Source organism: Heliconius melpomene, chromosome 13 (assembly GCF_056956725.1).
Source record: "Heliconius melpomene rosina isolate 202511_hmr_F chromosome 13, ASM5695672v1, whole genome shotgun sequence".
Classification (NCBI taxonomy): Eukaryota; Metazoa; Arthropoda; class Insecta; order Lepidoptera; family Nymphalidae; genus Heliconius; species Heliconius melpomene.
Genome location: NC_140401.1, coordinates 9623321 through 9650110, shown reverse-complemented (window position 1 = coordinate 9650110; position 26790 = coordinate 9623321). Strand labels below are relative to the sequence as shown.

Sequence of the window (26790 nt, the reverse complement as noted above, 5' to 3'; positions counted from 1 at the left end):
TAAATAACACGTCTAGCCCATTACAGCGGCGTGAGTTTCATTGACACGGCGTGATTCATGTTTGTTGGCCGCCGTCCAGATAAGTGTGTAATCAAATACGATAACTTTCGCGTACAAATTATTCTATGTAACATCAGTAAATAAAATAGCTAATTTATTTAATTAAAGCTTCACGCCTTTTCCGCGTAGAGAGAATATAGTGCTGTTCTCCACTTTGTCGTACGTCACACGTCATTTTAGTAAAGCTCAAATTTTGAGGACTATTAGTCTTATATGTAGTACTTAAGACAGTATGCGTACTCACTAACTTGAAAGTGGGTTACTCTAGAGTAGGAAAAGCGCCTTCAGCGTAAATTTCATAAAATATAAATATTTCTATATAATCTTGCAAATCTAATACATTCATTAAAGCCAAATGTGTGGGAAGAAACTTAAAAGACGCTAAAAACATATATATATATATAGTACACGTCTATTAATAATATTCGAATATGTAACTAACTCAATTTAGCGGCAAATTATGTTATACGTAGCGGCGTTGATAACTCGATTTTGTTACGTGTTAAATAAATAGAATTTTCAATTGAAATTCTTTTTTTTTTGTATAACACGTCCATTTTTTGGGGTTCCGTTTTTACCCAAAGGGTGAAACGGGACCCTATTGCTAAGCCTCCTCTGTCTGTCTATCACCAGGTTATATTTCATGAACCGTGATAGTTCGACAGTTGAAATTTTCCCATATGAAGTATTTCAATGCAATTCCTGTCCAGGAATCCAGAAGATCCTCTCTGAGTGCTTCCCTATACTCCGGAAAGTCTGCGGAATTCATGCCAAATAACATCGTTCCACTGAACTACGCTAAATCCGGCTATGTTTGTCTATCAGTCACTCAATAACGAAAAAATTGATATCATACTAATATGATAAATGTGAATGTAAGTTTGTCTGTTACGGTTACTCGCCGAAACTACTCAACCGATTATAATGAAACTTTGTACGTGAGTTAAACGTATTAAAAAGTGTGTAAAAATAGTATCCATTGGCTATAATATAAAAATACATTTAAGCGAGCTAAGCTGCATTGGAATCGCTAGTAGATAATAAATAAGTCAGCTTCATGCTGTACACACAACAGGGTAGGCAAAGGGAACCTAGTGTTAAGGCACTCCGTTCCCCACTTTCTGCCGAATTAGTAGATAATAAATGATTATAAAATATACAGCTCAATATAAAGCTAAAAGATCATTATTCAACGTGCATTTGCTAAAAAGGGCATAATTTACAAATTCAAATAGATGTAATGGTCATTTTTCAAACTGTTTCCTTGGCGCGGCTCCAACGGTGATTCAAGACGTTTTGGTACAATTAAGTATACTATTTGTTATACGTTTTATTACCATATGAAAAGCATGGATTTGGTTAATTGCTGTTTGCAATTCTAAATGTATTAAAAATATTAAAATTAGCGTGGAGACTGTCGAACCGTACCACGTTTGTACTTACCAAAGTAGATGAAAACGCAATGGTTGTGGGCTCGATTCCCAATCGAAGGAATGAATGATTATTATTTCCCTGCTCTAATATTAAGACACAGCGCGACGTTCCACCTCTCAACGCGTAATGTCTTAAAAAATAAAGCAACAAAGTATCATAACAGTAAGTCGTTTTCTCTGCTAAACCTGCTATAAATAAACTGCTTACAGCGTGAAGCTAAAAATCTAAAATCCATGCAAATATCCTTATATTTTGTTTCAGCGTACATATCAGAACTACTATAACAATAATCAAATACATAAGAACATAGTGACTGGTCACTATAATTTCCCCATAATTATATAAAAACACATAAAACAAAACAATACAAAACAACAAAAAATTGAAATATTTTTTTTTTATTTCAAAACATAAACTCATCTCCCTCTTAATCTTGGTTATTTATAAGCAGTAATTCCATCGCAATTTACGCCACAAAATTTGTATAACAAATAAGGCTCATTTCAAAAAGTTCTCTTGTTAATGATTGCTATTTGTTTCATAATTGTGGTATTACAAATGTTTTAGTATGTTTAGACAGCGTATACGCGATGGTTGTGGGTTCGATCCTGATCGTTTGGGCAATGTTTTTTTTCTCTACATAAGAGAATCTCTTTTTTTTCGAAAGTACTGTTAAATAAATCAGCTTCACGCTATATCCTGCACATAGCAGAGTAGGCAGAGGGAACCCGTTCCTCACTTTACGCCAAATTCTGAAGGCATTGCGTGTTGAGTGGTGGAACTCAACGTCGCGCTTTGCCTCGATACCAGAGCGAAAAAATAAAAATATAAATTTAAATGAATATTACATTTCCTCTAGTGGGAATCGAATCTACAAACCGTCGTGTTTAAAGTCACACTCTGTGCCCCTGTGGCTGCGCCAGGTCTGGCCTAAAGTACTATCAAAAATGTATTTAATTTAATTCTAAGCTAAATGCCCAATATCCTAAGTAGTAACTCTAATTTTCTAAGACAATTTAAAATTTCTACTTAAGTATACTTTGTACCCTGAATTTCCTTATACTTTCTAACGACGTCTTTTCTTTCTATAAATTGGAAAATATCTAGATTGCACTCTGTTCATAACAAAGGATCTAGAATGGAATTTTGTTTTGGTCGAAGTTGTACTAAGATAGAAAAAGAATAGAAAATGTATACGACAAGCTATACGAATAAACATGCTATGTGAAGATTATCGTTGAGTTCAATATTAGATGAAATAATAACGAGGTCGTCATGGTACACTGCAATCGCGACGGTTGTGGTTAAGATTCCGCAAAAAAAAATGTATTTCCGCGTTTTAGCAACAAGAAGTATTGAGTCAACATGCAATATCTTGAAAATTAGGCGGAAGTCGGGAAGTTTCTTAACATTAGGTTCCCTCTGCCTACCTGTTGCGCCTGTTACATACGGGACACATCGTGAAGCTATTATTATATAGATACTAGAAATATACAATTGATTTAGATTACTTCTCCTATTTTTCTTAATTAATATTTTTAATAATAATTGGTTTATACCACTTCTAAAAAAAAATTCTTCTTTGTTCCGTTCTAACCACGAGCTCGTACAAATTGCTAATGTGATTTCCTCGAGACCTCAAGGTGTAGAATTACAAAGAATGTTTTTACTTGAAAATACAAGTTGAAAATGAAAAAGTTTTGTTTTCTTTTGTTATTTTTAGCTTGATATAACGTAAATAATAAAATACTATAGACAATTGGGATTTGTTGAAATAGTTATAAAATATTACTTACAGGTTATATTTTTTTCATGCTGTACCCTATCGTGGTTACTAAGGAGAACAGAGTGCCAAATGCTACGGTCTCTGTTTACTTCTTGTGCCTCGTCCAATATCATGAACCTCTTCATACATGTCCTCCGGGGTTCCTCATGCTTTATACATTATCTTTTCCCAGTATCATTGAAATTGTGTTTTCGAATGTCTTCCCTTACCTCTTCCGACTGCAGGTTTATATTTCGCATATTGTCCCACATAATATCTCTGTACAATATAATAATATGTGAATATAAAAGAAAAATATAAAGAAATAAAAATAAATCGAAACTGGGTTAAGGAATTTCTTTAGATGTAAATGCAACATCCGTCCGTCACAGATCAATTGCTGAGGCGATACGCTCCATGACAACAATGCTAAGTGACCCTTTGTAATAAGCCATATGTTATACGTCATTTTATTGTTGAAAGGTAATATAACCAACCAATTTATGGAAGAATATTGGGATTTAATTAGATTCAATTTTTTTAGCTGGAGCTGGAGGAAATAGTGCTACTACACTTAACTCACACAAGAATTTGGACCTAACGTTGATTTTTTTTGTTTTGCTAGACGCTTTAATGAAAACTCTTTTATACGAATATAAAATATTTTTTATTTCTCATATGTACTAAATAAACCTATGTATTTTCCAAAATGTTATAAGCTAAATAAGTTTTCTTTTATTACAGGTTTGACCAAAACTATCGAAGTGAAGTTTCAGTGATGGAGTACAGTGATCAGTGTCAGTGACTATGTGGTCAAGATGAAGTTGTGGAAGAGCCTTAAGATATCGATAGGCAAAAACGATCCCAAGAACTATCCACAAGGTCTTCCGCACTGGGGGCAGGGGTATGAGTTGGATGGTAAGTACTTTTTGTAAAGATATTATGATGACGAGAACGTAGTATTCTCATTTCGTTCTATATTTTTGACCAGTTAAGACCAGTTGTGGCGCAGTGGCAGAAAGTATGACTAAACGCGACAGGTCGTGGATTCGATTTCCGCTGGAGGAAATAAAATAATTAATAAAAAGCGCGGTGTTTGGTTCCGCCATTCAAAACACAGTGCCTCCAAAATTAGGCGAAAAGTTCAGAACGGAAATCTCTTAATACTAGAGTCATAGGTCCTCTCTACCTACACTACTAGGTGCAGGACACAGTGACGCTAAAGAAAGAAAAAATGTCTATTTAGAAATTTTGTATGCGGCCGTGTAGACTAGCACCATCCCATCTCGTCCCCAAAATGAAGAAAGAAGAAGGAGCAAATAAACTATTTAATATTTTCATTTCTCCGCTCTGGTGTCGAAAGTGCGGCGTTGAGTTTCGCTACTCAACAAGCAATACGTTCGGAATTCGGCGGAAAGTGGAGAACGCAAGTGTCTTAATGGGAACGGACTGTCTTAACTCTAGGTTCTCAGGTTTCTCCTACCTACCCTGATAGGTATGTGCGAGATACATCGTAGAGATAAAAAACCTCTCTCCATCCCTTCCCTTTTTTCCCTTTTTTACCAATTACATACTGCTTCAAGACGCGGAACACTGATTCAACTAGTGATGATTTTCCAATTTTACCCCAACTCTTAAATATACCTCTTTATATTCTGAAAGCAAACTCGCAGAATCAAAATTTCAATCTAAAACAAGAAATTATTCACTACTGGATTTTAGTTTCAACTTTATTTTAGTAAATTATAATTTAAAAAGTTTCTCATTTTCATATATTATTGTTTATCTGTTTAATTAATATCAGCTTTTAATTACTACTGGCTTTGCTCATGTGTAAATTACTGAGAATTGTGTATGACATAAGTACCTGTTGAGGCCAGTCGTGGTGTTGTTGTGGGTTCGATATCCTTGCTCTGGTAACGAGACCTAGCGCGGCGTTAAGTTCCGCCATTCTACACGCAATGCCTTCGAAAATCGGCGGAAAGTGGGAAACGGAGTTGTAAGCCTATGGTAAATCCAACTGCAGTTACAGTACGTTCTATCGAATCAATTAACACGATGAAGTGCCGCAGCAGGAATCGCTGTTATGGAAATAATTAACCTGTAGTGTTTCTCGATTCAGTGGCATTATTATATTAGCATAGATTGACTGTTACAGCACAATTTTTATATTATAACATTTCCCTAAGATATGCTGTAAATGATGAGCGCCACTTAAATTAAATTAGAATTAACATAAAATTAAATTAGAATTAACTATTTATTCACTTTTTTGGTCGTAGCGAACAAAAGAAAAATGCATATTTTAAATAAGTCATCGCCCGCAACTTAGTTATGTAAATTTTAAGACGTTAAATGGAAAATTTCATTTTTCCCCATTGTAATTTGGAGATTTTTTTTCTTGGTGTCTGTCTCCTGTACTCCTTAAGCAAAATTCGAAGTTCTGAGTTGACTGTGCTTGTCTATCACTCAGTAATGGAAGACTTTTATGGAAAAGAACAGACTTTTATGTTACATATATGTATGTAACATAAAAGTCTGTTCTTTTCTTTTTCTACGTAGATAAATAACAATTAAATTAAAACATGATCACGCTTTTCATTTTATATCTATCTTCTTCTATTTATATTCATTATTCTAATTAGGACCTTTAGCAAAACAATTTTAGGGGATACACGACAAAAGGAATAAGGGATGATTTGTTTTCGCCGGGTCCTTTGAGAAAAAACTGCGGAAATCCTGGCGTTCGGCGAGTTAATTTAAATCAACCATTTCCTTGTATTATAAAATTTGATACTGTGAAAAGGATAATGTTGCTGATTTAAATTGTTTATATGGTAAGCTAGTTGTCGCCCGCAATTTTGCTGGCGAGGAATATCCTTCCTTTTGGGCTTCGCCGTAATCGGCGAAGAACGGTAGTTTAGTTTGTCGCAGTTTCAATTTGCGCAATTTTACAAGACAAAAGGTTGCTTGGATCCAGTGCTCAACACGCAGTGTATCGAATTCCAGTGGAAAGCGGAGTGTCTTGATACTTAGTTACTTTCTCCTTATCTACCTAGTTATAACGTGATTATTTCCAAAAATATTTATTTCTATAGTACGTTTAGAAAAAATTCGATAATAGGTTTCCACTTAACAATTTACGAACGAGTGATCTATGTAACAAAAAAAATGATACAATCAACATGAAAAAAAATTATACAACTAAAACCTCTTTTATTTTCAAGTCTACTAACAATTATTAAATCCGCGGCATCTCCATTACGGATCGAGCGCTCGACTCGGGGGAAAAATAGCGTCGTTTTCATAAATCACACCAACCGCTTCCCTTTCGAACTGTTTATTTCAAGTAAAAATATGCAAGTTTTAAAATATTGCACTCCATCATGATGTACGTACTCGTTGCATCAAAACAGTTTAAAATTGTTTTTGGTATGACAGTTTAAATTTTGGAGTTTATTTTTGGTAATGGAGGCCACTCATGGCGTATGTGAACTGGTTGTAGGTTCGATCCCCACTCGACAGAAGAAATATTAAATTTATATATCGATTACTTCTCTTGTGTCGAGCAAAGCGCTACTCAACACGCATTGCCTCCAAAATTTGGCGGAAAGTGGGGAACGTAACAGTGTCTTAACACGAGATTCCCTCTGCCTAACCTGTTGTGTGCGGGATTCAGCGTGAAGCGAATAAAAATCCATCCTTGAATTAACTTGGAGTAACTTGTTCATAAAATATGCAACACTAATTAACTACGAAACAGTACGAAAAGTACAAATGTAGGTAATCAGGTCTACAGGTAAAAGCTTTCAAATTAAGTCAGAAAGTCTGTTTTAAAAATAAGGGTTGTAATACGTTTTTTACTTTGTTTTGCCATTTTAATACTTAATATCAGGTTTATCATAACTAAAAGGTTTTAAATTGGATATTTTGAAATAATAGGCAATATGAATAAATAGTATTAGTCAATAGCCAAAATTAACATAGTCGTCCTCTACTATCCACTATATTTTCGAACTATTAACTGTTGAGTGGTGAATCTTTTCGTCTGAGAGGAAATGAAAATTTCTTCTGTCCCTCTATGATAAGACGGCTTTTTTTTATTACTATCCACCTTTGGATAAACAAGCATTTAGAACTAAACAAAGAGAAAACTAACGTTAGATTTGATTTTTGTTAGTTTAAAGCTATTACGAAAAAACTGAAATAGTTTTTAATATAAGAAAATATTTCAAGAGTAAATTGAACCTATTACTATCGTACGATAGTAAAGTGAGATGTTTCCCAGCTGCACTATGATGTCAGTAGTGAACTTTAGTAAAGCAAAGCTTAGTTTGGTTAAGTTATTGATGGGTGTGCAAATTTAATGAATGCTTCTCATGAAATAATCATTGCATTGATATCAGTTATCAGGAGAGTTGTTAGAATAATTAGTGCATATAGCCTTACGTTGAGTTTCTGTGTTCATTAGATAGTTCTAAGAAATTCAATAGTCTTGCTCTTCATGTTACCTGCAACTAGCAATTTCTGTCTGTGTAAATAGAATAGAGATTTATATAATAAATGAAAAATAAAATTTAATATATGTAAAATAAAAACAAATTTATTGTTCTGATAAATAAATATTTAGACAGCAAATATATGATATAAGATAGTAAATAGGAAAATTTTGTTACATTTATGAAAAATACACCATAGTTAAAAACATTATGTGCAATTTTCACTTGGTTTAGGGATTCCCTCATTCTGGTAACAAGACAAAGCGCTGCGTTCAGTTCCGCCTCAACACACGATATTTCGAAAACTGGGCAGAGAATGGAGATATAGCGAGCAATAACATTTCATACTATATTTAAATAATATGCATATCTTTAATATAATTTTGCAAGAAGCAATCTTAGCAACGCTATTTACTTTGTGCTCATCAACCGGCTACTGCATGAATTATTTACATACAAGTTTCAATTTACTTTCATACGCTACTAAGTATAACTAAACATAATTAATTAAAAAATATTGGTTTATGTATATATCTCGTGATGAAAAATTTTGTCAATAATAAAATAATTTCACAATTTTTATAAACTTAATATATCATTCCATCAAGAAAAAAGTATTAAAGAACATTGCCTATTTCACCCACAATATTCTCGAAGCTGTGTGAATAATATTAACACGAATCGTTTAAAAAAAATCCTCCTCACTTTACCCCTAAAATTCTGGTATTAAAACTTCGTTGTAGTTAAAGAGAAAATTATCTCGAGATTGGTGAGGGCTTGAATTTGAAAGTGCAAAAGTTTTTCCAAAAAATATAGCTGATAAAAATAAAAATGCACTTCCGAGTTTGATAATAATTGCTCTACAATGTTATATTAGTGGTATTTCTTTGGTTCACGCTGTATCACGTACATACGAAGTCAGGCAGTGGGATCCTGGGAACCTGTTGTTCCTATAAAGGTACTTCTTCCCTTTCCACTTCCAAACCGACTGAATTCTGTAGAAATTGCGTGGTGAGTGACAGAACTCAACACTGCGCTTTGTCTCGTTGCCAGAGCAAAGAAATAAAAATATTAAATATTTTATTTCCTCAAGTGGGAATCGAATCCATGACTTGGATCCACGATTATCGAATCCACGACTAGCCCCAATATAACTAATGAACTTTAATAACAAAACAATAAAAAAAAAAGCTATCTTATAATACTAGATAACAAAAGGGAATATTAATTATAATGAAATTGTCATTGAATTAGAAAAACAAACAGAATAAAAAAGAAATGTGTACGTCATTGTTTCTACACCAGTCGTCGTGTCATTAGTGATATTGTCTCATCCGGCATAGTGATGTGCGATGCTAAAAAAATCTTTATCGATATCGAAGTTATCTTATTAATTATCGATTATTTATTATTAAAATAATTTTATTTATTTTTAAATTTAATTCATTATTTTATCAAACTTTCTGTTACATTTTTTGGATTGCGTAATACAATTCGTTTTTTTTATTTAATTTAATTCGTATTTATGTTTATAAAACACAAATCATTGTTAAAATAAGGCCGTCGGGACCATTTTTATTTTAAGCCAAAACTTATTATTATATTTTTATGTTCTCGCTCTGGTAACGAAGCAAACGGCGTTGAGTTGAGCAATGCCTCCAGAATTCGACGGAATATGGAGAACGGAGTGTCTTAATTAAGAACATTAGGTTCCCATATTCCCTCTGCCTACCGTATTATGTATTTTACCTCTCGATTAAAAAAAATATTTGGAGACCAACTGGCTCCAAGTGAGAATTGAATAATACTTTTACGCTGTATACCGCATACTAGGTGCGTGATAGTTGACAGAGGTTCAGATGTTCTCCATGTTTCGCTTAATTTTCAAGACATTGCATGTTGAATGGTGGAGCTTAACACCGCGGTGTGTTTTGTTACCAGAACGAGACATGAAAATAAAATCCAAAACTAACATAACTTGTTTCTTATTTAATCAAATGGCAACAGTGTCTGTACAGCAGCAAACATTCTTATACAAACAATTATATGGTAACAGCAAAATGTAGGAACTAGACGATTGTAATGGAATACCGAGCGCTTTAATAGAAATTTCTGAGCTAGCTTCGCGTAAGTATATTATTGTAATATATTATATTAACCTTTGGTTGTGTTTTTTGGTATATTAACTATGTAGATTTATGTGGCATCACTCTCGTAAGCGAATGGTAATAACTAAGATTCAACTCATGTTACATTCTGAGTACTGGGGGGGTATTTGGGGGAAAGAGCAGATAAAATACGTTGTTGACTTCGCCACGCTGTGTTAGGTATCTCTGCATATCCTGCAATAGGTTATAAAATAATGCAAATACTAAGATGAATTGTCTTTAAACACTGATTTTCTGGTCTATTTTTATCTATTCATATTAAAATAACATTTAAGATATTAGGAAACAAGAAGAATATTTTAAGACACTCTGTTCTCCACAACACTTATTTATACAATTTCACGAAAAATAGTTAGCAATAAGTACACTCATTATCTAAATATACATCCAAAACCAGTTAAACTCAGTCATGTTAGCGGCTTTAAGTACAGAAATTGAAATTACGCGTTGAAGATTTATAAAAGTAATAAAAACGTCTTGTAACCCCTTTGTGAGGTTTAACATTTGTATCTGGAACACATGGTGGTAATAAAATAAGAATTATGGTACAAATAGACTGACTGACTGACTCATTATAGGATGTATGGATTTTTGTTTAAAATGTGCACAAGTTAAGAATTAAATCTATTTTTTAGCATTCTAGGATGTAGCAATAGCCTCTATTACTTATTTTTATTACACTATTTTATTCAGGTTTTATTCATAATTTGTTGTATTTTCTTTTTTTATTATATTATCAAAAATTTATAAACGCTATACGATAATCATCTTATAACACAAATTAAAAGCAGCCTAAAATTTTGATCTGTTTCTAAGAAATTTGACTTACCTAACGTTTAAACGCGTAATGTTCCATGAAAAGAATTCTTTGAGCAAAATAACTAAAGAAACGATCTTGAAATATTAAATACCAAAATATATTGAATTTTCAAGCTGTCGTTCGGTAAGTATGCAATCGTTTGTTTTCAATTAACCCAGTAGAATCCAATGGCAAGACACTTCGTTCTCCACTTACGTTCATTATTGAAATTTCGAACTCATTGCTACGTTGTCAACTGCGCCACCTAATCCATGTATAATGTATTTCTATTATTATTATTTTATTAAGGCCAGTCATAGTGCAGGAGTATAAAGTGTAAACGCGATAGGTTGTGGGTTCGATTCCCACTCGAGAAAATTAAATATTTAATTTATTTTGCCCTGGTATCGCGGCATAGCGCGACGATGAGTTCCACCACTCAACACGCAATGCCTCCAGAACTTGGTGGAAAATGGAAGTGCCTTAAAACTAAGTTCCCTCTGCCTACCCTGCTGTGTTCGGTATACAACGTGAAATCTATATATATAAAAGGACTTGTCCTCACTGACTGAGGTAAGACGCACGCACAGCCGTAACCGCTGTGAGTAGAAACGTGAAATTTGGACAAAAGTTTACTTTCGTAATCTGGACATCCACTAAGAAGGGATTTTGAAAAATTTTCACCCTAAAGGGGTGAAATAGGGGTTCAAAGTTTGTATGGAAAAAAATTTTAATCAGCACCGATTTTTATAAAATATGAAATTTAGATTTTTGAAAGTATTTAATTGAACATGTGTTTCATCGTTTTCTAGAATTCTCCCCTTAAGGGTGCAAATAAGGGGTTGAAAGTTTGTATAGGTTTTTTTTAAATCGTCACCAATTTTTATAAAATTTGAAATTCAGACTCTTAAACGTATATAATTAAACACATGTTTCATGGTTTTCTAGAATTCACCCCCTAAGGGTGCAAATAAGGGGTTGAAAGTTTGTATGGGAAAATTCGTAAATCGCAACCGATTTTTATAAAATTTGATATTTAGACTCTTAAAAATATTTAATTGAACATATGTTTTATGGTTTTCCAGAATTCACCCCCTAAGGGTGCAAATAAGGGGTTGAAAGTTTGTATGGAAAAATCTTTTAATCGCCACCGATTTTTATAAAATTTGAAATTTAGACTCTTAAAAATATTTCATTGAACACATGTTTCATGGGTTATTAGAATTCACTCTTAAATACGCAAGCGAAGCTGCGCGCGTCCGCTAGTTAAAAAATAAAAATATAACCCATATGTATAAAAAAAAATGAAAAAGCAACAAATTATACCGTTCGGCTCAACCAAGCTATTTTCCTATATTCTATTGTGAAGTTGAAAGTAAATTTTCTTTTAGAGAATTCCTAAGAAACAATGTGAGATACAACAATACTACTGGATTTCAAGGCGCTTATACAATTTTGCCTTGTGTTTACTGACACTGCATTCTGCTGAGATGCCTTTGAAAATACTAAAATGTCGACATTCATTGTCTGTTTTAATACTATTATACTGGTATATAAATAGAATACGCTTTAAATTTAAAGATATTAATATAAAGAGATCGCCGTAGTCCACGGGCACAAACGTGCGACAGTAAACGTGTCGGTTGTGGATTCGATCTATTTGAGGTAATAAAAGTGGAGTTCCGCAACTTAACACGTGTTTTCTTCGAATCCAGGTAAAAGAAGTCTCTTGAAACAAGGTTCTCTCTGCCTATTCTGCTTTATATGGAATATAGTGCTTGAGTGAAATCGCTAAATTACCAATATATCTTTGATACCAATACATTGCTTCAAGACTTGACATACGAATATTAGAAGAGAAAAATGAGAATGGTCTGTTGTCATTATTGCATTCTAGCTTTAATTGGAATAAATAGATCATTTTATTCTTATTTGTTATTTTCTAACAATGTACTGGTAGACTAGAACAGTATGATTGTTCTAGTCAACACAACATTTCAACAACAGGTTTATCTTGTTAGCAGAGCATGTAAAAGAAAGAATGAATTACCCTGAGTGGGAATCAAACCCTTTGTCGTGTTTACAGGCAGATGTCATCTAGATACACACATTGCCTTGTGTTCTATATATTTTTTTATAATAACTTTTAACTTAACAAGAGGCTATATTGAAAAAGAATTCAATATTATTTTAAAATGTAAAATATCTGATATTATACTGAACAAACTATATTTCTATTAAAACGAAACGACAACATCCATTTTATTTTCACAAGAAGATTTAAAAATACATCATTTTGAATAGAAATAAACTATTTCATTTAATGTTTTCGAACAATAGCTGTTTTCAGTTCGCTGAAGAACGAATTTCAGTAAGAATTTCGAATGCGATTTCAATTTGTTGCATCTTGTAAAATTTGTGTATGTTGAAGTTTTTGAATATGTACAAGTAATTTAGCGAATCATAAGATGGCTTATAATGCAAAAACTGGAACTAATACGCCTAATATTCTTGTGAAGCTTTTATGTATATATTTTCTTAAACTTCACGCTGTATCCCGCACACGGCAGAGTAGGCAAAAGAGATTTAATGCTAAGACCATTTCACATTTTCCGTCTGGTTCTGGAGGCATTGCGTGTTGAGTGGCGGATATGAACGCCGCGCTATATTCCGATGCCAGAGTGATGAAATGAAAACAATACATAATATGTATGGCATTTCTTCGAGCGGGAATCGAACCTACAACCTGTTGCGCTTACAGTCACACGGTTGTGTCCCTGCGCCATGACTGGCCGGTGTATATATATGTCGATAAGAATTAAACCCCGGAACCTTATAACTAATTGGGAACCTTAACAACAAGTGTAGAGGTCAATCATTAGTGGCAATTTTATAAATACCAAATTATTGGGATGGTGGAAAACAAGAAATAATTAGGGTATTGTGAGGCAATCGTGATGCAGTAGGATAACGTATGGCTATAAACGTAAAGTGGGTTCAATCCCCACTTGGTGAAATAATATATGTGGTAAATATTGTGACAGGATTGTATTATGTCATCCCAAAATGCAGTGTCTTAGGTGAAAAACGGAGTGATGAATCACTTTTTACTCATCCTACAAAATCTAACAGGACTAAGGAAAAATATTCTCAGCATTTTCAAAGTAAATAAAAAAACGTATGTAAGTATAATATGTAAACCTATATACTTATTTGAAAAAAAAATCCACCTAAGACCGAGCCAGTATATTTCATTAAAGAGAAACTGTAGTCCCTCACGTAACGTATAAAATGGCGGGGTTGACTTTATGACGTTGTGTTCTGATTGAAAAACGTAGACGTAGGCTGCAATATACGGTGTTACCTTACTTAGTCTCCTGGAGGCTTGAGGCTTGAATATACTATAACATACCAATATTTATTGTAAAATAGAATACAGTTAGTCGTGGTGTAGCGACACATTGTCTGATTATAAACGCAACGGCTGTGGATTCGATTCCCATTCGGGGGAATTAATTGTTGAAAAATGGACTGTGACTGTGTTAGGTTCCCTCTGCCTATTCGGGATTTATCCATAATACAGCGTGAAGTTAAATCAACAAATACATGTATTTGTGTTTTGAAAATACAATGAACTAACGAGGAACATACTATCAAGACAATCCGTTTCACAATTTATTTTTAATTATATGGCGGAACTTAGCATCGTATTGCAGAATTGAGAATATGCACTCAAATGCGAATAGCACTCACAACTACCCTGTTTACAGATAACTCAGGCGAGACTCAGGCGGATTCAAATTTACTCCGAAACCGCAGGTGATAATAGGTCTCTCAAAAATGAAAACGAAAAACAGAGTGAAATAACACTAAGTCATCTTTTTCTACGCTGTTATATGAAGATTTATGAAAAAAAATCTACTCTGAAGCTACTTGTTGACTTCGCTGTGGCGCCGTTGCAAAAAATTCAATAACGTGGCCGCTATAGCGGTATGATATTGGATTTTTTGTATGAAAAGATATTGACAAGGCAGCGAAAATACAATCCTTTCAATGGTATTCTTATAAAGGATATAAAAGACGGATAACGGATAATGTTTAATCTAAGGGATATACAAGTAGCTTAGTATTAAGTGCAAAATATTTGCAACGAAAGTAGTGAATTCATTTAAATAAATAAATTGTAAAGAAAATATTTGCTTCATTAAAATAGATATAACAAAAATGGTAATAGAGATCTCTTTGTAGATAAATAATGCAGTGGCGCAGGGGAACCCAGGAACCATGTGTTAAGACACTCCGTTCCCATTAAGACACTACCGTTCCCTACTTCCCTTCGAATTCTGGAGGCATTGTGGGTTGAGTGGCTGGACATATAATAAAAAAACATACTTATATATTTTAATTGCTATTGACAAGTTAATATGCGTAAGTTAAATATTTAAATAAAAATATTTATAAAAATATACCACGCTGGCTTCTTTTATGAAAGAGATATAAACCTGTTTGAGTTCAACTTATGTACGTACGTCGTACTGTATATAAAAGAGCACATAATATTTGCTATTATAGCGCCGTTGGGAAGTAGCTGACTGGCTTCGTGATGAATATAAGTTCGATTTTCGTTGAAGAAAATTTAAAATAGTTCCATTTTTTTCAGCGGCACATTATTTGATTGTAATCGCAACAGTTATGGCTTCGATTCCAAGTCAGAAGAAATTATTATTTTCTAATTAAGCGCGGAGTTGAGTTTTGCCATTCAACACACAATATCTCAAGAATTGTAGGTAAAGTGGGGAGTGTGTTAATATTAGGTTCTCTTTGTCTTATTTGTGTTTTAAAGTACACGCTGTATCCCGCATATAAGCCCCACGGATGTCTCTATAATAGTTTTATTTTCAAGATATGGCTAGACTAGCTTTAGTCTTACAATAGGTGGAGATGAAGGACGGAGTATCTAGACACTACTTTCTCTTGCAGATATATGTATAAAGATAAAATTATTTAAGTTTCATATGCCAGTTCATTATCCTAACCTTGGCCAACGTCGAATGAAAAAGATTTAAAATTATTATTATAAGTAATGCACAAGTAAAGCTTGGAGCCGCAATTTGCTAAAAATATTATAATGAACTTGGGCTTACCTAATTTAGGGTTTTTCTCGTGACTAAGCTACACTAACACTGTGAGGTTAGTAAATAGGTATATTTATTCTATGAATAAAAAAGTTTAATTTACTTAGTTTTTTAGAAAATTATAATGCCTTGTGCATATCATGCATGTTTAAAACGTGATTTTTTCCTATGAAAGATAAATATATATATATATATATATATAGGTCTCACGCTAGGCTACTTTTCGCCTGATTTTTTTGATAGCATGGCGTGTTAAGTGGCGGGTATCAGCGCTGTGCTTCCTATTCTCACCTGAGCGTGGAAATGAACCATTCATTCTCCTGTCTGTAAATCGAACCCAGAACCACAGGGTTTACAATCAAACACCGCCGCCGTCAACAAAGGTCGTTCATTGTGTACTTTATTAATTAACAATAGCCCACTAAGTACTATTAAATGTTAAATTAGAAGTTCAATACACAATCACAAAAGCACTTAAATATTTAAATAAAAGCTTATTCTAATCTTTCAAGTTTCTTTGGAAATAAATAAATAACTTTTACGTATTTTTTAAGCATCTATTTACATAAACAATAAATCAAAAGTATTTGTAGGGAAATGTTGAACTATTCCTTAGAGCGTATGAAATTAATCAAAAGATGAATGAATACTTTGAAAGTTTGTGAAGTTGCCGAAAATGTATATAAAGAACTATCGTTTTAACGTCGAAACACTGTGGCGCAGTTGGAATGTGCCTGAATGATATGGTTGTAGATTCAAATTTCCTCAGAGAAGACAAAGCTGCAGTAATATAGAGAGTATTTCTTTAAATATCGTGGTCTGGCCACCTCTAATTTATCAATTGCACAGTATTATATGTTCAGGCAGCTTCACATTTTTCTCGCACTGCAATGACGAAGGGAACCTAGTGTTTTGACACATCGTTCTCAACTTTCCGCCCTAATTTAAGACATTTTTTTCTTCACACTGTATTCCGCACACAGCACAGAAGGCACGGAGATCTTAGCGTTAAGACACTCTGTTCTGCATTATCCATCTGGAGGCATTGCGTATTGAATGGCGAAACTCAATGTGCTTTGCCTCGTTACCGCAGTGAATAAATTAAAATTTTAAATATTTATAAGAAACAAATATAATTTAAATGTAATTATTCCCCTTAATCCTCTGATGTTACGTCGTGGCGCGGGGGAACAATATCTTTTTGGGAACGGAGTGATATGCGGGATAAAGCGTCGAGCTAAAAAACTTGATTGAAGATTGAACAGATGTTATCCCATTTCGTTACGAGGCGACTGTCAGAATTAAAAATATTTAACTTAAAAAAAATACTTGGACGAAAGTGTTGCGAAAACGAGAAAGTGCTTTATCACTAAGGACTTTTTAAATAATATAAGCGATTTATAAAAAAAAAAAATCATTTATAAATGACATCACGCATTCTGCATTAAGTGATTTAAGAACAGTTTGTAGATAGATTATCTCTAATGAATCTGCTGGCGCCGTCTTGGCGTAGTGGGGCCTTGGCATACGGTAATTATAAGTTCAAATTACGTGCAGAAATTATTGTTTATATTTATAACAGTGGAAGCGGATAATGAGAAGGTTGGGGCGAAATGGGACACAATCTGACGATAAGCGCGTAGGTTGCGGGTTCGATACGAGCTCGAAGATGTGATCATATTAAAAATATTTTAATGTTCGCTCTAGTAGACAAAACGCGGCGTTGAGTTTCACCACTGAACACACAATATCTTGAAAATTGAGCGAAAAGTGGGAAACGGTGGGTGAAAACTGTGAAAGTGGGTTCCAATCCCCAGGATATTACCTCCTTCAGGGTAATTTATAATAGGTTTGTGAAATTTCGCCTTATAATGTTAATAACGATAAGAAATCGTAACAAAATAGTTTGAAATAAAAAATATACTTACCTAATTAGTAGGTACCTTTTTTTAGTTTTGCTTTTAAAAACATATAAATATGTAATAATGTATGTATTATAAATATAAATACTGTAATTATTTTCGTTGAAGGCAGAACTGTAATAGAAACACCAGTGAACAGGCAAAAGACTGAATACAAAGTGGAAGTTTAAAATACCTTTTCAGTACAAAATTTTAACATTTTCTTACAAATTTTACAAGATTCTAGAATAAAATCAGGATAGTTTTATAAAGCATGTCACTTTTGTACAAAAGCTAAACACTCTTTCAAAGAATGAATATTAACATCTTTTTTATTATTATTTTTAAAAATATAATTATATAAAAATACATTTTCGTTCTTGTATTAATCAAAACGAAAATAACGTTCGTTCATTGATGGATTGTTGTTCTCCACTTTTAGTTAATATCGCAGCCTTGGTATTTTAGGTGCCAAATATCAAAGCTGCACTTCATATGTGCCTGCCGCAAATACTTCATTAGAATTTTCACTAAATTTCCTTTATGAAAACGACAGATAAACCTCGAGATACTTCATAAGCTCTCTATTTAGCTATTTCGATCACTATTTAGCTACTTCGAGAACCCGCATACTATTACGACAGCAGAGAGAACAAAGTGCTAAGGCATTTCGTTCTCTCTTTCGACTTTAATTTTCGGGACATTGTGTGTTGAGTGCCCTAACTCAATGTCGCGAACTCACAACCATCTCATTTACAGTCAAACGCTATGCTGCTGCGCTACTATGACCTCAATCAATTTCACCAAATCAGAGAAGTAAAAAAGATATAATCATTATCCCGACTAGACTTCGAACCCCCAATCGGGTAAATAACCAATAATGTTCATAATATACACTTTAAAATTTAGAAAGAAAGAACAAAATATTTTAACATCTGTAAAATAGGTCCTTATACCAAAGTCCTCGTCATATGCAATACAAAAGCGTAAATAGAAGCAAGAGGCGATCTGAAGTCACGCGCCCATAGTAATGTATTACGTGACCTCATGACTCCACTTCTGTGACTTAGCATAATATAGATAAAGAAAGAAAGAATAATAGTGACACTGTTTGAAAAGTTTGAAAATCTATATTTATCTTTTTTTTCATCTTCACGCTGTATCCCACATATAGTACGGTAGGCAATGGGCACCTGGGAACCTAGAAATAAAACACTCCGTTCCCATTAAGTTACATCTGTTCCCCATGATATCTATCTAAATCTTCCGTGAATGAAAAAAATACTTTTATTAATGTGCTGACAGATTCTTAGCTATTCACAGCGGAGAATGAACAGCAAGCAGTACTTTGATGTTTCTGGCCGAACTACTGTATCCTTGATATATGAAAAAATCCATGTATTCTTTTTTATATTTTTAGGACAAAGGTTAGTTAGTATAGGGTGATAGTTAATTGGCGTATAAACATAGCAAGGAAAGACATGTTTATTTTAGTCTAACTGTAAATCGTTGCCAGAGGAAGAGCATGAACATTGAGGGGAGAAATTCGCATACTATTTACATTGACGTACGGTACGAGTATAGGCGTTTTCGGTGTTGAATTATTTTTATAATTATAGGCCTAAAGTCTTCATTATTTTAGTGTTAAGTTTTTAAGTCCTAAGAAGTTATAACCCTAGTATACGAGTATAAAAATAAGAATTTTGTTATAACTTTGTTTATACCAGCTAAAGTATGGCCCAATATATAAAAATCTTTTTTTCATACGTCTCCTTTGTTCTAATGTCTATTCTGATTATCTTTTCATTTCACTTATTTTTCATTAAATAATTATTAAAAAAATTAAATATCTTATTATTTAAAAAAATCGCTATAACTCGAGCCCATTAACATAGCTGTTTTAACGAGAGCATGCAATTTAGTTGTCTACTTCTTATTTCCCTTCCTTGATAAATGATTCGTCGTGGAATGCCCGCTAATTTCTGACTCCAACTCAAAGGTTGGATTTGTACCATTTCCTTTAGTTTCTGCTACATTTAAAGCTTTCTTGAGAAAATAACATGACCTTATTAGCTCTTGTTCGCAGCGTTTGTGAAAATTGTGAGGTTTTTTAATATTTTTATTTTGTAACTAGAAGATTGCCTTAGTTTTTCTTTGGTTTTAATTTTTTTTTTTTTTTAACATAAAGCACCCTGCGGCAGGCTTGCAGTGAGTAAAATACAGAGGTGGAACATAAAAATAATACATTCCTGTAAGTGGTAATCGAACCCACAATCGTCAATATTACTTTGTCTGTGTTAAATTATAATAAAAAAATAAGTTAAAAACTAAAACCCGACTACTGATAATCACGCTTTAAAAAGTTTAAAACAAGTAAATATTCTCATTTAAAATTATAACTTAGTATATAATGAATTTCTAAATCCTGTTAGAATTGTATTTAATTAAATTTTAAAATTAAAAATTGTATTTTTTCCTGTAGAGGTCGCCCCATCCAATTTAATATGGCATCACATAGGCCAGTGGACAATTGAGACGATTCCAACGTTATCTCATTTGTCAAATCTCAAATTATGATTAATATTTTAGAAAAGAAATCGTTAAAATTCAAAAGTTTAAAATAGTTATAGTCATTTTCATTTTTATTCTTTATGTAATAAAAACCAACATAATTTAAAATAATAAAAAAAAACATAATAAATTAATCAAAAACCAAACACTACAAAAACGCGTAAGTCCAACACAATAAAGGCTATATAATAAATCATTTTGTAAAGAAATTAAACAAATAAAAGTACAACAGTTTTGGTGGCGACAAACTTGTACAGTAGTCTCAAATTAGAGACGGATAAAAAGCAATCCTTCTTTTAAATGAAACGCCAAGTTTCACTAACGACCCTTGGTCCTGGTAAATTCGTGGAACAACAGCATTCGGTCTAAGTTAGCAGATGTAGCGGTAATTGTATAATTCTATATACTAGCGGACCGCCCGCTGCTTCGTCTGTTTAAACTTAGTGTTAGATTATACAAACTATCGAGGCATTGCTTGTTGAGTGGGCTTTAATCTAAGAAATAAAAATAACTTTCATATGGTAAAGTGGGGATAAACACAACCAACGTGCTTATACAATCAGACGCTAAAATAAATAAAAAATATATCTGCTTCACGCTGTATCCCGCACACAGCAGGGAACGAGGGAAAAACAAGGAAACTTAGTGTTAAGACACTTACTTTCACTTCAATCTCTCACTCTTCCGCCGCCACACTTTCTGCCGAATTCTGAAGGCATTGCGTGTTGAGTGGCGGAACTAAACGCCACGCTTTACCTCGACACTAGAGCGAAGAAATAAAAATATAAATTTAAATAAATATTTCATTTCCTCAAGTGAGAATGGAACCCACAACCACTCGCGTTTACAGTCACACTTTTTGGTGCCCTATGCCACGAATAACCTCATTTAACACAAAAACAAAATGTGAATCTGGAAAATGTAATAAAATAGCATCAATTTCATAACTTAAGGGTTGTTATTGCGACGCACATAATACTGTCACAACTTTCATTCTCACTTAGAAATAAGAAAGGTTAGAAGCTTTTTGGTGATAATGATGTTAAAAGTAACGGATCATGTCGTTTACAAGTGACAATATTTCCTTTTTGTTTAATTTTAACTGACTTTTCTGTTCCACTTTCATTTTTGATCGTAAATTGTCGTTCATTACTCGACTACGGCGAAGCTTTGGGCTTATGAAGGAGGGTTATGTTTTTAGCGCTTATGTATGTATGTTTGTATGTCTGTTCCTTTGTTCCCTTGTAATTGAACTAAGCCAGTGACCTGATTTAGGTAAATGATGCGTCGTATTCTTAACGGCACGAGAGATATTAATTTGTTTAGTTTTATTATTTTGTTTATAATTCACTTATTTTAATAAAATGTCACTCAATACACAACGTTTTGACGTTTAGGCGAAAAAAAGGGAACAGTGCCTTAAAAATAGGTTCCCTCTGCTCTCCCATATTTAGTATACAGATGGAGATATAAGGTTCATTCCAGCATATACACCATAGAATCAACACGGGTGAAGTCACGAGCGAGCACTACTTTTTTATAGTAATGCAAAATTATAGAATCACAAAATAAATCTGACAACTGACATGTATAAAAATACAATCTATATTTTCATCTGTCGTAGATTAACTTTTGACTTAAGAAGGATTCATATATTTAAAAATAAAGGCGCCGCTGCGTTACGACGCAACGGCTGACTCTAAACGCGACGCTTGTGGGTTCGATTCCTACTCAGGTAATATATTGTTTTCATAAACAATTTATCAACATGCTAAATAACTCATTCTGCCTACCCTCATATATGTAGGATACAGCAAGAAATTCAATATCTTGTTACCAGAGTAAAGAAACATTAATAAGATATTGCCTTCGAGCAGGAATCAAACCCACAAAACAGTTAGAAGCTGCGCCATGACCGCCTCAACTAAATATAAAAATAACAATTATAATATAAACTACAAATAACAAATCATCAACCAACGATTTCACGCTGTTCACGTTAAAAAAAATACATTTCACTCGCACACGTTAAATAAAAAAGTTTTCACCGTAGCTTTGACACGCGAAAACAGTAATTCTAGAATCTAAACTATACAGATAGATATAGCGTTTATACTGCGTTAGGCTGTTATTTTCAACCGTTTCGCGTTTCAATAGCGGCCGCTGGTTTTTGCGAGTGCTATTAAATGAAATGACTATTTGGATTTGTTTGATTGTATAGTGCATAGGCGATGGGTGTAGGTTCGAATCTTACTCAGAATTAGGAACATACTTGATAACGTCATAAGAAAACTGAAAAATGAATTGAATTGAATTATTAGTGAAAGTGGACAATAGATGCGTCTTAATGTGAAAAGAGTGTCTAACACTAACACTAGGTTCCCTCTGCCTGCTATGTACAGGATACCGTGTAGAGCTAACCTCCTCATTTTTAAAAGAAGAAGCCGGTATAAAAATACTATTACAATTATACTCGTATAAATTAATCGTACACCACGTGTTAGTCGAATTAGACTTGCATAAATATTTCACGCCATATAAACTCACCCTACACACATATATAACACAAAGAGCTCGGACGGTGGCAGATTAAAAGGCATTACTGCGACCATCAGCACTGTCCACTTGCGCTATTATTTCAACAGTTTACGTTTGTTAGTTCCAAGTCAGTACAAAGTTGTAACAAGCTGGGTAAAATAACGTGAATTGATGATACTATTTTCTAAGATGGTGCGAATTTATATTATAACATTTTGTATAAATGTATTTGTATGGAAAATATTGTTGTATTAATAATTGGACCGTTTATTTTAAAAGTGGTGTAAGTCCATTTTTGAGAAAAATGAGCTATCACGTAATTCATGCTTAATTTAATGTAATTTTTTTATATATAACTAGTTAGTGTTTAATTTCTCAAAAAAATCCCATGTTTTGAACAACTTAAAATCGGTCGGTAAATGAAATTGCATAATCATTAATATACTAACCTTTAATTTTCTCGAAACAAAAGAAAATGGACTTACACCACTCTCAAAATAAACGGTCCAATTATTTGGGATACTATTGTTAAAAAAAGTAACTTAACACTATTTTACGCCAAAAGCCACTATAAAAATCGATCTATCTGAAAACTGAAATTATTTTCAGTTTAAAAGAAAGAAATATGATTAACAGAAAAAATATTTCTCGTTATAAATAGGAAAAATCTTATAATTTCAAAAATATTTTTTTACTATAGCATAGTAAAAAAATATTTTTGAAATTATAACATAATTATAAAACTTTTATTTGTTTCAGTTTTCAAGTCCCAGACATCACTATCAACAGATTCCGGCCTCTGCACCGAAAGAGGGTTGAGGAGGACCCATATAGAAATAATCAAGCCACCTGGAAAACGTATCGGTCTTAAACTGGCAGGTAAGTCGTTATGTTTTCTAGGGTAAGCTTTTCTTTAATAGTGAAGGTAGGACGCAGTTGGAGGGTTAAAGAAAGAAAGAAAGAGTACGCAATTATATATGAACTTTTTTTTAGCTTTATGCTGTATCCAGCATGTCGTTTTATGTCGGTAAGGTCGAAAACGATGCATTAGTATTGACGTTCTCGACCTGCATAATAATATTATTGGCTATTATTCCAGAATTCTACGGAAAGTTAACACTAGGTGCCCAGGTTCCCTCTGCCTAGGATCTTATCTTTTTTCCCTGTAATAAGAACCCTGAAAAAGACCTTATTATAACGATTTATAGAAAGTATTTTTAAATATTTGATTTCTTTTTATATTATAAAAAACCTATAAAAATTTAAATAGCTTAGCAGGCTAAGTTGTTCATTTTAAATCCATGTGTTACCTACCTAAAAGAAATGGCATTTTTATCAAAATAGTATATAGTAGGATATATAATGTTTCATTCACCACTTGGTACAATTTTCAAGATTTGCCAAGTCATTTCTTTCGCACTTACTGAAATTGCAACTACGTACATACTCGTAGGTATGTCAAATGGGATTTTTGAGAGTCTCGACTGGAGAACACTTTGCGAAAAGTAACTTGTACGGCGCGCAGTTCTTTACCTGCTAAGCAATATAAGATTTTATGAAGAAAATAAACAAGTTATTTTTAAATGAGGTGTTACGTACATCGTCGTGGTACAAGGGCAGGGCATTTTCATAGAAGAGTAAAGGGAACCTGGTGTAAAGATACTCCGTTCCTTATTTTCTGCCGAATTCTGGAGGCTTTATTGAGGGGCGGAACTCAACGCCGTGCTTCGCTTCGACAAAAAATGAAAATATAAATGTAAATAAATATTTCATTTATTTCCTCGAATGGGGATCACAACCCACAACCAGTTGTGTTTACAGTCACACTTTGTGGTCTTGCGCCACGGCTGGCCTCATTTATGTTACTTAAAACTAATTAAATAATAAATATGGCGGCGTTAAGTTCCGCCACTCATCAAGCAATACCTCGATTATTCCACGGAAAGTTTGGGGTGGTCTGTCCTCGTTAAACTTTCAATCATCACATTAACGCCGGACTCTAAATTTGTATTTGAAATACGTGAAAAAGTGATGATACTGAAAAAATCCTAATATTTGTTTTGAAACTTGTTGCTGGCAGTAACAGACAATGGACAGGATGTTGGTTCCGAGTCAAGATCCGGTATCGTATACAAAGAGGGGATTTCAGTGCCTAACACTCACTGAAATCCCCTCTTTCACTATACATATCGAATAGAAATGTTTTTTTCGAAAACAATGTTTATTTCCATGCTTCTTATAAATTTTGCATGATAATAAGGTTTAACCTTATGAAATATCTAGATAAAATATCTAACTAAATAACGTCTTACTCTTTTATACACCTATTTACAGGTAAAAACATAAACCCCCTATAAAATTTGCTAAATTCCTACGTAAAGTAATATAATAATATTACTTTTAACACATACAAACATAACATATTCTATATAACAACCAGCTATTGAAGCTCACTGCCCTCCTAGGAATGCCGCGGTCACCGAATTTATAGCTCTACGCGATTTATGAGCGCTCTTTGATGTTAGAGGGTGTATGTATGTAAATACATATGTTAGAAATTACATATTATTTACTTATAGTAAAAACATCAGTTTCTGATATCGCGAGTTCTATTCCTGAAAGGGGTAAACATTTATTATAGAGTTATTTATATAAAGGAAAGTTATTTGTACAAAAAAATCATCACTCGTCTATGTGTAAGAATATAGCTAAAACTTTACATGTAATAAATGGATAAGGACATTTTAGTAATAAAACCATTTTGATAAGTAACCTCGTTCTCCACTTACCATTGACTTGTTAGATAACGCAACCACAGATTGTTTTGACCTGAACAGTTCAAAGAAACGAATATATTAAGATATATAAACTTTTCGCTAAAAGAGTCCCAAACTCCCATCAAATATGGACTGATGCATCCCAAATGTCATCAAACATAAAAATCATATGCATAATTGTCCCAAAAGGTAGCCAGTATCGAATATCGCGGCATCTGTCCTAGCCATCCAATAAATATGTAAATTTCCCTCGGATTAACCCTGGTCGGAAGAAATTCGCGGCTCTTGTAAACGATGGGGGAGTTTTTATCATTAAAATCTTCTTTGACTTTGAGGGTACGAGTAAATAGACTATTGAAGTTTGGTGTGTGCTTCCCCCAAACAGGGAATTAATGGGAAATTTGTGATTACTCGCATATTTTTGGAAAATTTGGTAATCATAGCGCTGGTAATTTCATTGGTTGGTGATATTTTAATGTAGATATTTTAAATTATTGTTTTGACGTTATTAATTTCTTCACTGAATAAGTGGTTTGGATCATATTAGACGTAAATATCTTATATTTACCATATGCAGGCTCTGCTGGCATTAAGTTATGACACTCTGTCACACACGCATACCTGTATTGATAAAGGAGAAAATATGGAGAACATGGTAAATAATAATCACTAAATGCTATTTAATTTATATCAGTTCAGTTTTCAGTTTTAAAAACCCAGAAGGGTTATTCCGAGCATAATAGCAATGATTTAAAAATAAAAATTTAATGCACTTTTATATGAAAAAAAAAAATCTGTTATAAATTGTTATATATAGCGTACTTAATGTACGATAAAAGTGTGATAATGACTTAATATGTTAACATTCTCCGTCATCGGAAACGTTCCCATAATGACCAAAAATGGATCAGGTTGCTATGGTAGTGTAAAAAATGCATAATTACTTATATACTTGACAGTATATAAGCTTTCAGAAAGAAGCACCAAGCTACAGAGTCAACTTATCTAGAGTTAGCTCCAAAGTCCATCCAAGGGTGAAAATTTGCTACAGCCTGGCCTCAACAGTAGCAAGATGCACATTTCATACATAATTCATACATATAGTATTATATATTCAGACTTTATATGACCAACATATTCAAA

General features: G+C 33.2%; 1 protein-coding gene across 1 annotated transcript in view; it reads left to right on the top strand.

Annotated features, from left to right (window-relative positions):
* Grip (Glutamate receptor interacting protein) overlaps nucleotides 1-26790 on the top strand; it is a 227060-nt gene that overhangs the window by 72543 nt on the left and 127727 nt on the right. The window contains exons 2-3 of the mRNA XM_085196004.1: nucleotides 4004-4177; nucleotides 23630-23749. Coding sequence (XP_085052130.1) covers nucleotides 4078-4177; nucleotides 23630-23749 — 220 coding nt within the window. The 5' untranslated portion in view covers nucleotides 4004-4077. The remainder of the gene's footprint in view (nucleotides 1-4003; nucleotides 4178-23629; nucleotides 23750-26790) is intronic.